The 14077-nt window shown below is 37.6% G+C and overlaps 1 protein-coding gene across 3 annotated transcripts in view; it reads right to left on the bottom strand.

Annotated features, from left to right (window-relative positions):
* Positions 1–8383: 8383 nt before the first annotated feature.
* Positions 8384–14077, bottom strand: part of LOC109621236 (uncharacterized) — a 124487-nt gene continuing 118793 nt past the window's right edge. For all 3 annotated transcript variants that reach the window (XM_029865744.2, XM_062850775.1, XM_029865746.2), the window contains 5 exons: positions 11499–12310; positions 11258–11385; positions 10648–10771; positions 10431–10560; positions 8384–9781 (listed from right to left, as the gene is read on the bottom strand). In XM_029865744.2, coding sequence (XP_029721604.2) covers positions 9153–9781; positions 10431–10560; positions 10648–10771; positions 11258–11385; positions 11499–12310 — 1823 coding nt within the window. In that variant the 3' untranslated portion in view covers positions 8384–9152. The remainder of the gene's footprint in view (positions 9782–10430; positions 10561–10647; positions 10772–11257; positions 11386–11498; positions 12311–14077) is intronic.

Below are 14077 nucleotides of genomic sequence, written 5' to 3'. Positions count from 1 at the left end.
AATAAATACCTTTTCACACTTGAATCTAGTCTAGTCTACACATACAGCCATTGATTGAAAGAATCCTGGAAAATGATAGAATCGACTAATTCCATAATTTTTGTTGTCATTATTAATTCTTGCAGTACATCGGAGATGGTTAGTTTTTTCATTGTAACTTTTTTCAGACATTCTTAGGAATTTTCACAAAGCTATTATATATGATAAAATACATGTTTTCTTTAAAGACGACAAAGTTCTATCTTCAATACTTTTTGATTTTTTTGAAAATTAAAGTTATGAACTAAAATATTTTACAGCTCAATTGTACTGTCAAGGAAGCAAGTGTCCAGCCTGAGTTGAAACAAAATTTACACCTATTATTAACTTCTTTCACATTCAATTGAAAAATCTTGCCCCATTTTGCCTCTGTAAATGTCACAAAGCCGTAAAAAAGGCTATTTTTTTAAATAAATTATTGAATAACTCAAAAAATATCAAAGATACATTGTTGCCGTCTTCAGAAGAAACACGTATTTTGTCATATTAAATAACTTTGTAGAACATTTGAAAATTCCCAAAAATGGAAAAAGTTACAACAAAAAAATTGATTTTAAGGGGTCATTCACGAATAATGGTCCATATCCAAGTCCATATCTCTAGAAATTGAGCAGATAGAGCAAACGTTTGTTCGGCAAGTTTTCTCATAATGACATTTTCTACAACTTTGCTGAAGACATAAACACGCTATCTTCACTTATGAAAAAAAAATCGAACTACTATCTCACTTCTAAGTGGATTAATCACATTAGTGATACTTCCAAAAGAAGGGCTCTTGTTGCGATAGCATTTCATATAGAGAATCCGTTAAGACCAAATTGCTAAGTGAGAACAAACTTGCACGTTAATTCGAAGAATAAGAGTAAGATGAGAAGAATGAGAAGAAAGATAGTTCTCGAAGGACGCTGATAGAGAGCATACCATTAGGGCGCTCGAACTAATTTAGAATATTAAATTGTTTGTGTAGAACCTTTTATAACTGTGCCGATTTGGCTGCCGGCCGTTTGGCGGGTTTAGAGAAACGCGCAGCAACTTACCCAATGCGTCCACACGCCTTGATGGTCCGATGACGAAGAGGCCGAGAGTTGCTCGTGCTGATGCCTCGTGGTTGGTTGTCGGGTCTGCCGTCAACTTGGCGGTCGAGTTGGTGGACGATAAGCCGAATCGTGTTCGGGTTTTATGGCAAACGTCCGGATACACGATTAACATCTCCTTCCGAGGGGTATTAGTACCACACAATAACAAGTAAGTGATATTAATACCTGTGAATTTATTAAACATATCTCTAATGAAGTGCCTTAAATAATAACAGCTAGCACGTAGAAGATCCGGCAGTAGTAAATGCCGATGCCAGTTGATGCTTGCTGAACTGGATGATAGGGAGTGAATAACAGTTGCACTGAAAATTTGTAAGTTCAAGTACATGAAGTACGTTATGATTAAACTAATAAATCATTTTTTATAGCTTTAGCTTACCCACCACCAATCTGAGGCTTTAGATCTGCTGAAAGAAGTTCAGACAACAACTAAAAACCCTACCTTTCGGCAACAGCTCTGATATACCAAACAATTTCTTCGAAGACACCAAATCTCTAAAACCAATTTTTCATGCCCAAAACAATTTCGATCACGAAATTGCCCAAGTAACCACAAGCATTATATCATAACATTAATTCAATCGTATTATAGTTTAGCTAATGCAACATAACTTTTGTTTTACATCTGTCAAGTAATAAAGCGTTTAATCTACATTATGAAAGCATTCACGGAGGAAAAGCAGGCTGGTTTGAAACAACAAACTTGTTTGTTGTTTTTTCAACTTAGTTATTTGTTATTTCAAATCAAAAATTTGTTGTTTCAAAATGGAAAACGACGGTTGAAACAAACCATTTCATTTGTTGTTTTTAATATGAGACAGTAATATCGATTCCGGTAAAAACAAACTGAGAGGTTTGTTGTTTGCTACGAAACTCGCGGTTTGTTTTTACTAATGTTTGGGTTGACTGCTACTCTTGTTTGTTATGAAATACAAACCACATTATTAGTTTGTAATAACAAACATCGCCGGTAGAACCAAACTAAGATGTTGTTTGTGGAAAATTTAATCGAAACTTCAGTTTGAAACAAATTAAATTAGCGGTTTGTTTCATTTGGGTCGTCCCACAAGCCTCGTCATGAGCTCAACTCAATTATATGGCCACCATTTTGAAGAACCGTTTTGTGCATCATCCAGCCAGTAAGTTTGGCAATTTGTTAAGTGTTGCAGCATGTTAGAGAGCTCCAGGTATGTTCAAATGAGTTGATGAGTGGTGTGCAAAGTAATAGTTTCGGATAATCTACTTCCAGAATAGAATAATGAGCCTTGCTGAAGATTAACATTGGCTGGAGCCACGTAAATTCCCGAGAGCTGAAACACGATGGAAGAAATCGCATCGCGCTGGTATCAGGAAAAATGCGAGAGTAATCCGTATTACAATCATATTATTATTCTGGTTATCATTACTTATCTCAATCAGTGTATTTGTATAAAATAAATAAATATGTGATCCTTACAAATTTTCCAATAATTTATTCGTTTTGAAAAAAATAATAATAAAGTAACAAAAAAGAAACATTTTATCGTTAAATTCAACCGACCAGTTTGTTGAAAACAAATCAGATTACGGGAATTTCAAACCATTGCATTTGGTTTGAAACAACTAATTTCGTTTGTTGATTTAGAGGCTGACAACCAGAACAACCACCCAGGTTGTTATTTTAAACTGACGTTTGTTAAAATTACTGTGAGATTCCGAAAAAATAACAACTGGATGCATTAGTTTGTTCCAACTAATGCGGGTAGTTAAAATCAACTAATATTCCGGTTGTGCCAAATTCAACCTAAACATCCGGTTGAATCTAACTAAAATCCGTTTGTGTTAACTAATTTTTTTTCTCCGTGTTGAAGCATTATGAGATTTTGACAGTTCTGTATAGTTCTATAGAGCCGTTGTTAAATGCTTCATTGCATTACCATGTTAAAAGCTTTATAGCAATCAATAATGCAAGCATTTATTACTTTATATATACCTTTACTAAAGCTTTCATTGTTGTAAACAGAAAAATATCGCTCAGTTCGAAAAAAGAATTGTAAAACACATTTAGAAACAGAACCATTCAAAAAAAAAAGAAAAACAAACCAAAATTTTCATGGATTGCTGCGGAGCACTTAGATTATCATGCTCAGATGTTGCTGTTTGAAAATGTATATTATGTATGGTTTTTTGGGTTTCTGGTTGGGACATGAAAAGAATCAGATGCTGAGGGAACAAAAATTATGTGGGGTATCGGTTTCCTTATTTAACATATCGCTCCGATTTCATAAAAGGAAGAATTGAAGCGCTATTTGTATTGTTTCTTATTTATTGTATTTTAGGCAGAAGTGAGCACGTATAAAAAACAGAATCAACACAGACGAATTTATATTCGAGAGTAACATAACTGATGGCATTCAGACCCCGGCACATTTTTTAGAGTTGCTGGAAACACAACTCAATAAGGCACGAGCTAAGTATACGTTACCTTATGTTGCACATTTTTCCAGGTGCAAAATACATGGTATCGTAGCACACAGCGTTAGCGCGTCCGAGTTTCATCGTGGTCAGTTTCAACAGTCTAGGTTCAATTCCCGAAATACAATAAAAAACATCAAAGTGAGAGTATCGGAAGATAAAAATAGATAGAAAACTGAAAAACATACTTTTTTTCTTTTTTGACATGATGCATTAAGTATGCATTCCATACGATTTGATTGCATTAGCTATAAGGTACAAGCGTTTTGTATGCTTTAGCAATCACCACAGTAATGCTTGCTTTATACACGGAGAAAAAAAATTAGTTAACACAAACGGATTTTAGTTAGATTCAACCGGATGTTTAGGTTGAATTTGGCACAACCGGAATATTAGTTGATTTTAACTACCCGCATTAGTTGGAACAAACTAATGCATCCAGTTGTTATTTTTTCGGAATCTCACAGTAATTTTAACAAACGTCAGTTTAAAATAACAACCTGGGTGGTTGTTCTGGTTGTCAGCCTCTAAATCAACAAACGAAATTAGTTGTTTCAAACCAAATGCAATGGTTTGAAATTCCCGTAATCTGATTTGTTTTCAACAAACTGGTCGGTTGAATTTAACGATAAAATGTTTCTTTTTTGTTACTTTATTATTATTTTTTTCAAAACGAATAAATTATTGGAAAATTTGTAAGGATCACATATTTATTTATTTTATACAAATACACTGATTGAGATAAGTAATGATAACCAGAATAATAATATGATTGTAATACGGATTACTCTCGCATTTTTCCTGATACCAGCGCGATGCGATTTCTTCCATCGTGTTTCAGCTCTCGGGAATTTACGTGGCTCCAGCCAATGTTAATCTTCAGCAAGGCTCATTATTCTATTCTGGAAGTAGATTATCCGAAACTATTACTTTGCACACCACTCATCAACTCATTTGAACATACCTGGAGCTCTCTAACATGCTGCAACACTTAACAAATTGCCAAACTTACTGGCTGGATGATGCACAAAACGGTTCTTCAAAATGGTGGCCATATAATTGAGTTGAGCTCATGACGAGGCTTGTGGGACGACCCAAATGAAACAAACCGCTAATTTAATTTGTTTCAAACTGAAGTTTCGATTAAATTTTCCACAAACAACATCTTAGTTTGGTTCTACCGGCGATGTTTGTTATTACAAACTAATAATGTGGTTTGTATTTCATAACAAACAAGAGTAGCAGTCAACCCAAACATTAGTAAAAACAAACCGCGAGTTTCGTAGCAAACAACAAACCTCTCAGTTTGTTTTTACCGGAATCGATATTACTGTCTCATATTAAAAACAACAAATGAAATGGTTTGTTTCAACCGTCGTTTTCCATTTTGAAACAACAAATTTTTGATTTGAAATAACAAATAACTAAGTTGAAAAAACAACAAACAAGTTTGTTGTTTCAAACCAGCCTGCTTTTCCTCCGTGTATCAACAATAGTAGCGCCACTTTCGATTTTAAACCTACTTTAATGGTGCCTTTATGACAAAACAACTTTATATCACATGTCATATAATACACTATAAAGCGAAAATAATGCTCTATATAATGCTCTATATAAAATAATTATTCACTGATGGTGGCCAGTCGATCGACTTATCGGCGCTGCCTGTCATTTGGTTCTTGGGGTTTGTGCTCTCGAGGTTCGGGGCGTTGCTTCGTTGTATCTTCGCTTTAAGGTGAAACGGGACGCCGTGTTATTTTTCCTATCTTGCCTCTCTTTCTAACAGTTTGCCTCGCGATTTTGAAGATGGTAATCTCGAGTTCTATTGCACTGAAGATGATGAAAAACAATCAGCATGTGCAGTGCAAGTGAGCATACACAATGATAGGTTTTTGTTGCAAAATATGAAGTAGAATCTGAGATTACCATCTTAGTAGCAACAGAGCAATGGCGGATATTTACCCGACCGTCCCGTCCGCCCTTAATACTAATATTCCTTGTTTGATTTAACTGACTGTTTTTTTACAGGCGTTTAACTCATTCTATTTCATAGATTGCCAAATTTAAGGGTAATGGTTCAATAGGGTGTTAGCTATCAGAGTGGATTAGAACGAGTTGGCGCCTACAATACACCAACACTGACACACACACACTCCAATACTTACACGCACACATGCACCTACAACTAGCTGTAAAAGACCAGTGGGCGGGACAATGGTGCCTACCCAACAGTTGTAGGTGGGGTGTTTGGCTTAGCTACATGACTTGGTCCGGCAAGCCCATAAACATCAATTGGTAGACGTATTGCCTAGTGAAAAGACAACGCAGATGGGCGAAAGCCAGGGGATGCGTTGATAATAGCAGAAAAATGTGTGAGTCTTATAATAAAAAAATAAACAAACAGTGAAAATTAAACAATATTGGCAACCAAGTTGAGATTTGTTGAGAATTTTGTCAAAAACTTCGTGCTTTGTGTTTTTATGTTCTTCGGAAAGGCGAAATGTGAAATATTTGCTCAGCGTTGACTGCGCTTAAAAACTACAACTAATTTTTAAATGATTCAAGATTTCAACTTTTATTTGATTCGTACCACTTATAAATAACTATAAGCTGGCTTCATGACTTAGCTGAAATGTCGAAATTTTTCGGAGTTGAAATTTCGAATCTTACCAGAACGGATTGTTCTTTTTGTTTATTCATCATTTAATTTGTGTTCAACACTGTGAAAATTGATCGGCATTCTCTTTTTTGTTTGATTTCTTTATAAATTTAACGAGTTATTTCAAATAATCGTTCAAAAATTTCGATTCGTCTTAAAGTACTCCGCGGGCCGCATCTTAAGGCTGCGGCCAGAGTGGACGCGTCACGCGACGCGACGCGGTGCGGCGCGTTTTTGACGCGGCTTCCAACGCGGCTTGATAGCCACAGTGAACGCGGTGCAACGCGTCTGTTCGTAAAGCAAACTGAAAAGTTTTCATAATTTCCGTCACCTTTGCACATGAATACTGACCATAACTATTTTATTTATTAACTACTAGCCGTCCCGGCAAACGTCGTAGTGCCTGCCTACTGCGTTTTTTGACATGCAGCTCCGTAGAAAAATGCCCCGCACAATGAAATTTCAAACTTTCTCGTTTTCGGTGCTTTCCCGGTCGATTTTTCTAATTCTTTTTTCGCACGAACACGTCGGAGCCCTGCACGATTAAAACACTGAAAGAATGGTGCAGATTCGTTGGCCCATTTCCGAGCCTATTCGTGACATACACTGACATAAACTGACCATAATTATATCATCTTTCAAAATACAACAAACGGTGAGAAGTTTTGATAAGATTTTTTGGATATTGGATCACTTCACACCATCAATGTATAATTTCCAACTCGGGTTGCAGAGACAGATTGTGACAGGTTCGCCTTGACAACCAGTAGCACACAATCAAAGTGAGCTGTCTCCTCTCTATCGGTTTAAGAGTCATAACATTTCAACAGTTTTCTAGAGGTTTTTGATGAAAAATTTCCAAGATATATGTGATTATTGTGCTCAACCTAAAATTAAAAATGAACCATTTATCTAAATTTACCTTCAAATGCTATTTACTTCTGATGATTCAAAAGAGGTGTACATTTGGGACAATGATGATTCCCTAACCTCAAATCTACCCGTCCTTTAGGAACAAATTTTGAAATTTTATGAACAACAAGATTTAACGTATACAACAAGAGCTACCACAGGGTTGTATACGTTAAAAAATGGCGCCCTTCGTTTATTTTTAAACAGCAAGGCAATGGAACAAGTTTGTTAACTCAAAATAGTATATTTTTATTTTGAAACTATTTTTTAAGCTTACAGCCCTAGTAGAATACTTTGAGATAGTAAAATAAACGAGAGGGTGCAAACGCCTTTTTGTGCATGAAACATGGTAGGGCTAATGTGAAAGCTCTGCTTGTAATGGGTGTAGAATGACAGAGATTTCGATTATTTCCGTTAAGTCTTTAGTCATAAATTCAAAGGAATTACTGATTTTGATTCACAGAATAGGTGAAAAGTGAGGTTACGAGACGCCACCGGATAATAAACATGTGGTATTATTAATGTTAATATTTTTTACATTCACATTTAAATGCATTTGAAAAACAATTTCGTAAAATAACCACCATGATTTGGTAAAAACGGACGAAACCCACACAAAAATACAAAATTCTCCGCGCGAACCGCGTGACTTCCGCATCAAAAACAGTGCATGCACTGTTTTGTCGTGCGTCGCGCGGCTAAACGCTTTCCGCTTCGCATCGTTCCGCGCGCACTCTGGCATGTTATGATTGGTTTCCCTGTATTCCAATGAACGGAGTTCTGCCGCGCGTCGACGCGCGACTTGTCAAATGCCGCATTGCACCGCGTCGCGCCGCGTGACGCGTCCACTCTGGCCGGCACCTAAGGGTTGGAGGGCCGCAGGATGAGCACCACTGATGTACAGGGTTCTCACAACATTTCTCACGTAACACCCTCTATAAGAACTGGTTTCTTTAACAGAGTTAACACGACTACGATGAACGGAATTACCTTCGCCTCAGAAGAGTTCGAGCACTGTGCGATCATTTGACGCAGCCATTTGAGACATACTCCCAGGGAGGGAAACATCGCACCTGAAACCGACCTGGCAACAAAGGTTAGTTCAAACCCGTTGACAATTTGTAAGAACGATAAGTGTTTTGTCTTGTCTCGCGTTGTTTCTCGTGAATTTCGTGCAACTATTAGAGTATTAAGGATTGTTCGGATAACAAATGCGCACGTATTATTTCAAAATCTTCACAAAAATATATTTTTCTGTTGTTATATACTTAGGCATCTAACAACTAGTGTAATATTTTTAATATGAATCGTTATTCTCTGAAACAAAAAAAAGTTAAAAACATAACAGTAGTAAAATCTATTTCTGCAACACTCTTTGTGACTATTTTAGCCCACTCTGTAACTTTTACAGCGGACATAATTATGTACTAAATTCGCTTTATTACATTATCTCAATTATACACACTCAAATATCTGCAGGTTGCATAACAAATGACGACTGCTTGTCAGTCCCCGTTTCGAGCTTAGTTTAACTTAAATGTATGGCTAAAATTTAGAATTTTATTCTCTACGACTCAAAGCTAGGATATGTACGACATGAAATTAAAGTTCCAAAAAATGGTAAGCATCGGACAAAACTATTCGACGGATGGAAGCTAGTATCTATGCTCATCGGAAGCAAATGCTATCTGTAGGCGGTTAATCGAATCGCATGAAACGTTATAAAAGTGCTGTAGTAAGTAAAACTTGCAGATGCTTGTGCAACACGGATAGTGGAAATCAATGGTCACATAATTTAATCTCAGGTAACAATGAAAATTGTGACGGCAACACACACACATACGCATATCTTGAGGTTCATTCACATTTTTTTCGAATCGGAGAAATTTATTTTTCTTCCTAAGGCACACAGATATCTTTCACCTCAATAATCTCATTTATTAAAATGATGGTCAATACAATGCCAATTTTTTCACAATTTGTAGTCAGACTTACATGAAGCCACCAAACGATGGATTGGGGCTATTTGTGTTGCTACCACTGCTTGGACCTGGAGTACTGCTACCGCTTTGGCCCGGAGCACTGCTTCTGCTCGGACCCGGAGTACTACTACCGCTTGGACCCGGAGTATTACTACCGCTTGGGTACGGAGTATTACTACCGCTTGGACCCGCAAAACTACTACTTGGGCCCGGAGTGCTTCTACTGCTTGGGCCCGGAGTACTTCTACTGCTTGAGCCCGGAAAACCACTACTGCTGGGACCCGGAAAGCCACTACTGCTAGGACCCTGGAAGCCACTACTACTTGGACCCTGGAAGCCACTAGTGCTGGGACCCGGAAAGCCACTACTGCTTGGACCCGCGAAACTACTAGTGCTTGGACCCGCGAAACTACTAGTGCTTGGTCCCGCGAAACTACTAGTGCTTGGACCCGCGAAACTACTAGTGCTTGGACCCGCAAACCTACTAGTACTTGGACGCGGAAAGTTAACCCCGTTTTGATTCGAATTACCACTAGTACTGTAAGCGATAGCCTTCAGCGCTTCTTCCCGTAGAGTCGTTGGTGGTTCGGACAGGATGTCTGTCGTCGTTGACAGGTGGCGAAACTTGTTTGAGAACGCTGTTGAATAAAAAAAGGTTTATATAGTATTAATAGCTCTTTAGTGTGATTGATAAGAAATTGCCTGTTTGTTCTTGAGGTACATTTGGTCGGCATTAAGTTAGAGTGGGCGATTTTTAGGGCAGGTAGAGATCGGTATCCAAGAATTCGATAACTCTGAACTTTTTGACGTTATTTTGAATGCTTATTTCTAATAGACGTTGAAGCATCCAATCCCAAACCTAAGTGAACCCTTAAGGGGCCTAAGGGTCTCAAAATTTGTATGGGAACACAAACACCATGACATTTTTTCGACGACCCACAAACCTTATTTTACTAAAATCAATGATTTTAGAGCCCTAAAGGGCCAAACATTAGCTAGGAGTTTGGTTTTCAATTATTGACGTTAAACTTGGACCACTTAGCCTTGAGATACGGACTTCAAATTTCAGCATGATTGTTTTTAGGCTAAAACGAACATTTTGCAATATTAAACATTTACACATTTTCCATTTTAGCAAAAAAAGGGATGGCCTAATCAACCATTAAAGTTAAAATAAAAAGTATTAAATAATTATAATCATGCCACATAACATTCTCTACCCTTTATATGGGGAAATTAGGTAATGAGGGCAAATAGTTGAAGTAAGCCGCCAGAAAACATACGTACCCGGTCTCAATTCCACGAGGGAGCAATGCTGATCTACCCACAGTTGGCTGGTCCGACACATTTCATCCAGACTAGCAACGGACACCGTTTGGTTGAAGGTGTTCAACAGTGGTTCGAATAGCAAACCAAACTGAAAAAAAAGAAAAGAAACGATGGACACGTAAATGATATACTGCAAAGCACGTAAGAAATCGTGGCGGTAATGATTGAAACCTACAACCCAGAACTTCCAGTTATCATTAGTGCGGTGCCTGACGTATTCGTGGTAGAGGTCTCTTACGCGACTCGTCCTCTGGCGTGAAATTGGAGCGCCACTGGCCGGTAGCGATGCTTGCAGGTTGCTGAAATTTGAAAAGGAAAAATAAAACAAACTATGAGTAATAGTGAATACAAAGAGTGAAGCATACGGTCGTTTCAAGTGGGTTTGTGTCATTTTGACATTTGGCATAAAAACATTTGGCATAACGGACATTTGACATAATTGACACTTGATATAATAAATAAGTGTGCATTTCGATTATGCCAAATGTTTTTATGCCAAGTGGCCTTATGCCAAATGTCCAGCCCCCGTTTCAATCATCTGTCCAGTGTTTTTGATGGGTTAGGATCAAAATTGTATCCAATTTTGCAACTCAACTTGATTGACATCCGAACATACGCTAGGATAAATAATTCAATAGTTTTAAGAATATAATCATAACGGGATTAGCACAGAAGGCCGAAACCATTGTAACTACCAAAAAAGGCCTAACGTAACGAAAGACTGAATGTAACGAAAGGTAACACTATTAAGACTGGTAATACCAACACTGAGTTAAAACACCCACCTCAAGGAGTTGTTCAGCACTTCGATTTCCCGGCGAAGAGTATCCATCATCTCGATGATAGCCTCCCGTTCGAGGCGCAGCTCTTTGATGTACTCGGCACCCTTGTGCAGCAATGCGGCCTTGCTCAGCTGTAACAAAAATAACAAAAACAAAAGATTTTCGGTTGGAACCAGTTCAACCCCGTTTGCCAGGGGGTACGCTGGTGAGTAGGTGGTTTTCGTAGCAGGAGCAGCTGCCCTACCTTAGTATTTGAACTCTGCTGCAGCTTAGGAATGAGCGAATGCAGCATGTCGAATCCGTTTTTGATGTTGTACCGGCGCTTCTGCTCGGCATGAATGTGACCAGATCGGCGCTGATTTTCGCTTCGGTGAAATTTGGCCCCTATACCGGCGCTAGTGGATGGGTTGCCGCGACTAGTAGATGGGCTACACAAACTGGCTTCGTGTGATGCAGAAGACATCGGAGTGTCACTGTCGAACGTCGACATGCTTTGGTTTGAAGTGGAAATGCTAGTGTAGGAAGTGGAGGCAAACGACAGCACCGAATTATGTGGCGTACTGCTCGGAGAATGCTGCTGCTGAGGGCTTTGTACATGTTTGCAAAAGCGCAGCTTGGAGGCATCAAAAGACGCACTAGCCATGGGAGATTGTTGTTGGTAGACAGGCTGTTGCTGATGTTGTTGTTGTTGTTGTTGTTGTTGCTGCTGTTGTTGTTGTTGTTGTTGTTGTTGTTGTTGTTGTTGTTGTTGTTGTTGTTGTTGTTGTTGTTGTTGTTGTTGTTGTTGAATCTGTTGTTGTTGTTGTTGTTGTTGTTGTTGTTGTTGTTGTTGTTGTTGTTGAAGCTGTTGTTGTTGCTGTTGAATCTGCTGTTGTTGCTGAAGCTTTTGTTGTTGTTGTTGAAGTTGAAGTTGTTGATGATGTTGCTGGTGTTGATGTTGATGTTGATGGGGTTGTTGAGCAATTGTTGGATGAGATTGTTGTTGCGACGTTTGTAAGTTACTTATGGCACACGAAGTTGTTGGTTGTTGCTTAACATTAAATGAGGTACTCGTATCTGTAACGAAAGTAGTTGAGAAATTCTTAAATGCACAGTAAACAAAAAAACACAAAAGAGAGAAGATTTCCATTTTGAGCAAACTTATTAAAATCACATATTCTCTTGTTTCATTTATGCAGTATTCCAATAATAACACAATCTTCTTAACCCTTCTTAAGACAGCGGCAGTTTTTTTTATGTTTGATAACAACTTGTTTAAAACTTTCTGTGTGTGTGTGTGTGTGTGTGTGTGTGTGTGTGTGTGTGTGTGTGTGTGTGTGTGTGTGTGTGTGTGTGTGTGTGTGTCTGTGTGTGTGTGTGTGTGTGTGTGTGTGTGTGTGTGTGTGTGTGTGTGTGTGTGTGTGTGTGTGTGTGTGTGTGTGTGTGTGTGTGTGTGTGTGTGTGTGTGTGTGTGTGTGTGTGGGTTAAAAACTGGGCTGTTAGTATGCGCTGCATCGGCATACTAACAGCGCAGTTTTTTGTCCTTTTGTGCAGGAGGTACACAACACACGAATGAAGCCTACACCTACAATAATTTTTTTTTTATTTTTTTGAAACAATTATTTCATACTTTAAATACAGAGTAGAGATACACAGAATTGATTTACAGCTACGAAATGAACAACAACTTTAAAGTAACATAAACACAGTTTTTTTAGACTAAAGACGTATTCTTGGAAAAAGCGAGAAAAAACCAAGTAAGCCTACAATAATCTTATAGAAATACGACTGTAACTCTGCAGTGGAAGAAATTTAAAAAACAAATTGAAAACACTTTTGATGTATTGCGTACAATTGAATTGTTTGTTAGCATCCAGTTGGATGAAAATGCAGCACTCTTAACCCTCTCTTTCCCATGATAGCACAGGTGATCCACTACGTTGCACTGTTCATACAAACACTGGATAAGTTAGATCATTTCATTTTTTTATATCAGATGTTTGTATATGTTTATTGAACTGTTATGTCAAGTTTTTCAAGTTAAATCAAATATTTTCCAGAGTTCATTATATAAGTCATGAATGGTCAAAATTTCATTGAAATCGGTTCATTGAATCCGGAGATACAACAGCTCAAAGTTGGCTATAGGATAATTTTACCTTTTTCAAGAATCTTTATAACTTCGTGGAGAATGGCCCGATCTTTTCCAAACCATTGATACACAACTAGTTGATGAATTTACAGTAAAAATTTGATTGAGAATAATTGATGCACTTTTCGAAAAGTTACAGCTAGTTGAACATTTTTTTAAAAGTGAAAATTTTACCTGTCCCGATCATTTTGTCTATCCCCTGTAGGTCAATAGTTTCATAGCATTCGACCTGCTGCTAGATTAGAATATCAAGATAAATTAAAACTTTAATGGACGAATTATAGATACAAAGTTAAATAAATATTAATATTTATCATCAAGCCACAGCTGAGATGCAGAACATACAGGAATAAAAAGTTTGAAAAACTGTTTAAGTTTTTGAAGAGAGCAAAATATGTGTTCCGAAAAGGGGCTGACAAAATCGGGTCACTTTTGTATACAAATAAAAAACTAAATTTATATATCCGAGATGAACCAGCCCAGGGCTGAAAATCTCGTAAATAAAGATAATAATAATAATAAAAATAATAATAAATTTATTTATGTGCCTTCAGTGCATCCATCTTCCCAAAGGTGGTGATCCACCCCGAAAAACAAAATTTTTCATTTCTAACGATATTTTGGAGTAAAATCATACATCTTTTGTTCTGGTGATTTGTTTAGAAACCATTTTATCTATTTTACATGTCAAA

This window comes from Aedes albopictus, chromosome 2 (assembly GCF_035046485.1).
Source record: "Aedes albopictus strain Foshan chromosome 2, AalbF5, whole genome shotgun sequence".
Taxonomy (NCBI): domain Eukaryota; kingdom Metazoa; phylum Arthropoda; class Insecta; order Diptera; family Culicidae; genus Aedes; species Aedes albopictus.
The sequence above is the reverse complement of the archived record's forward strand: the minus strand, read 5'-3'. Positions and strand labels throughout refer to the sequence as shown.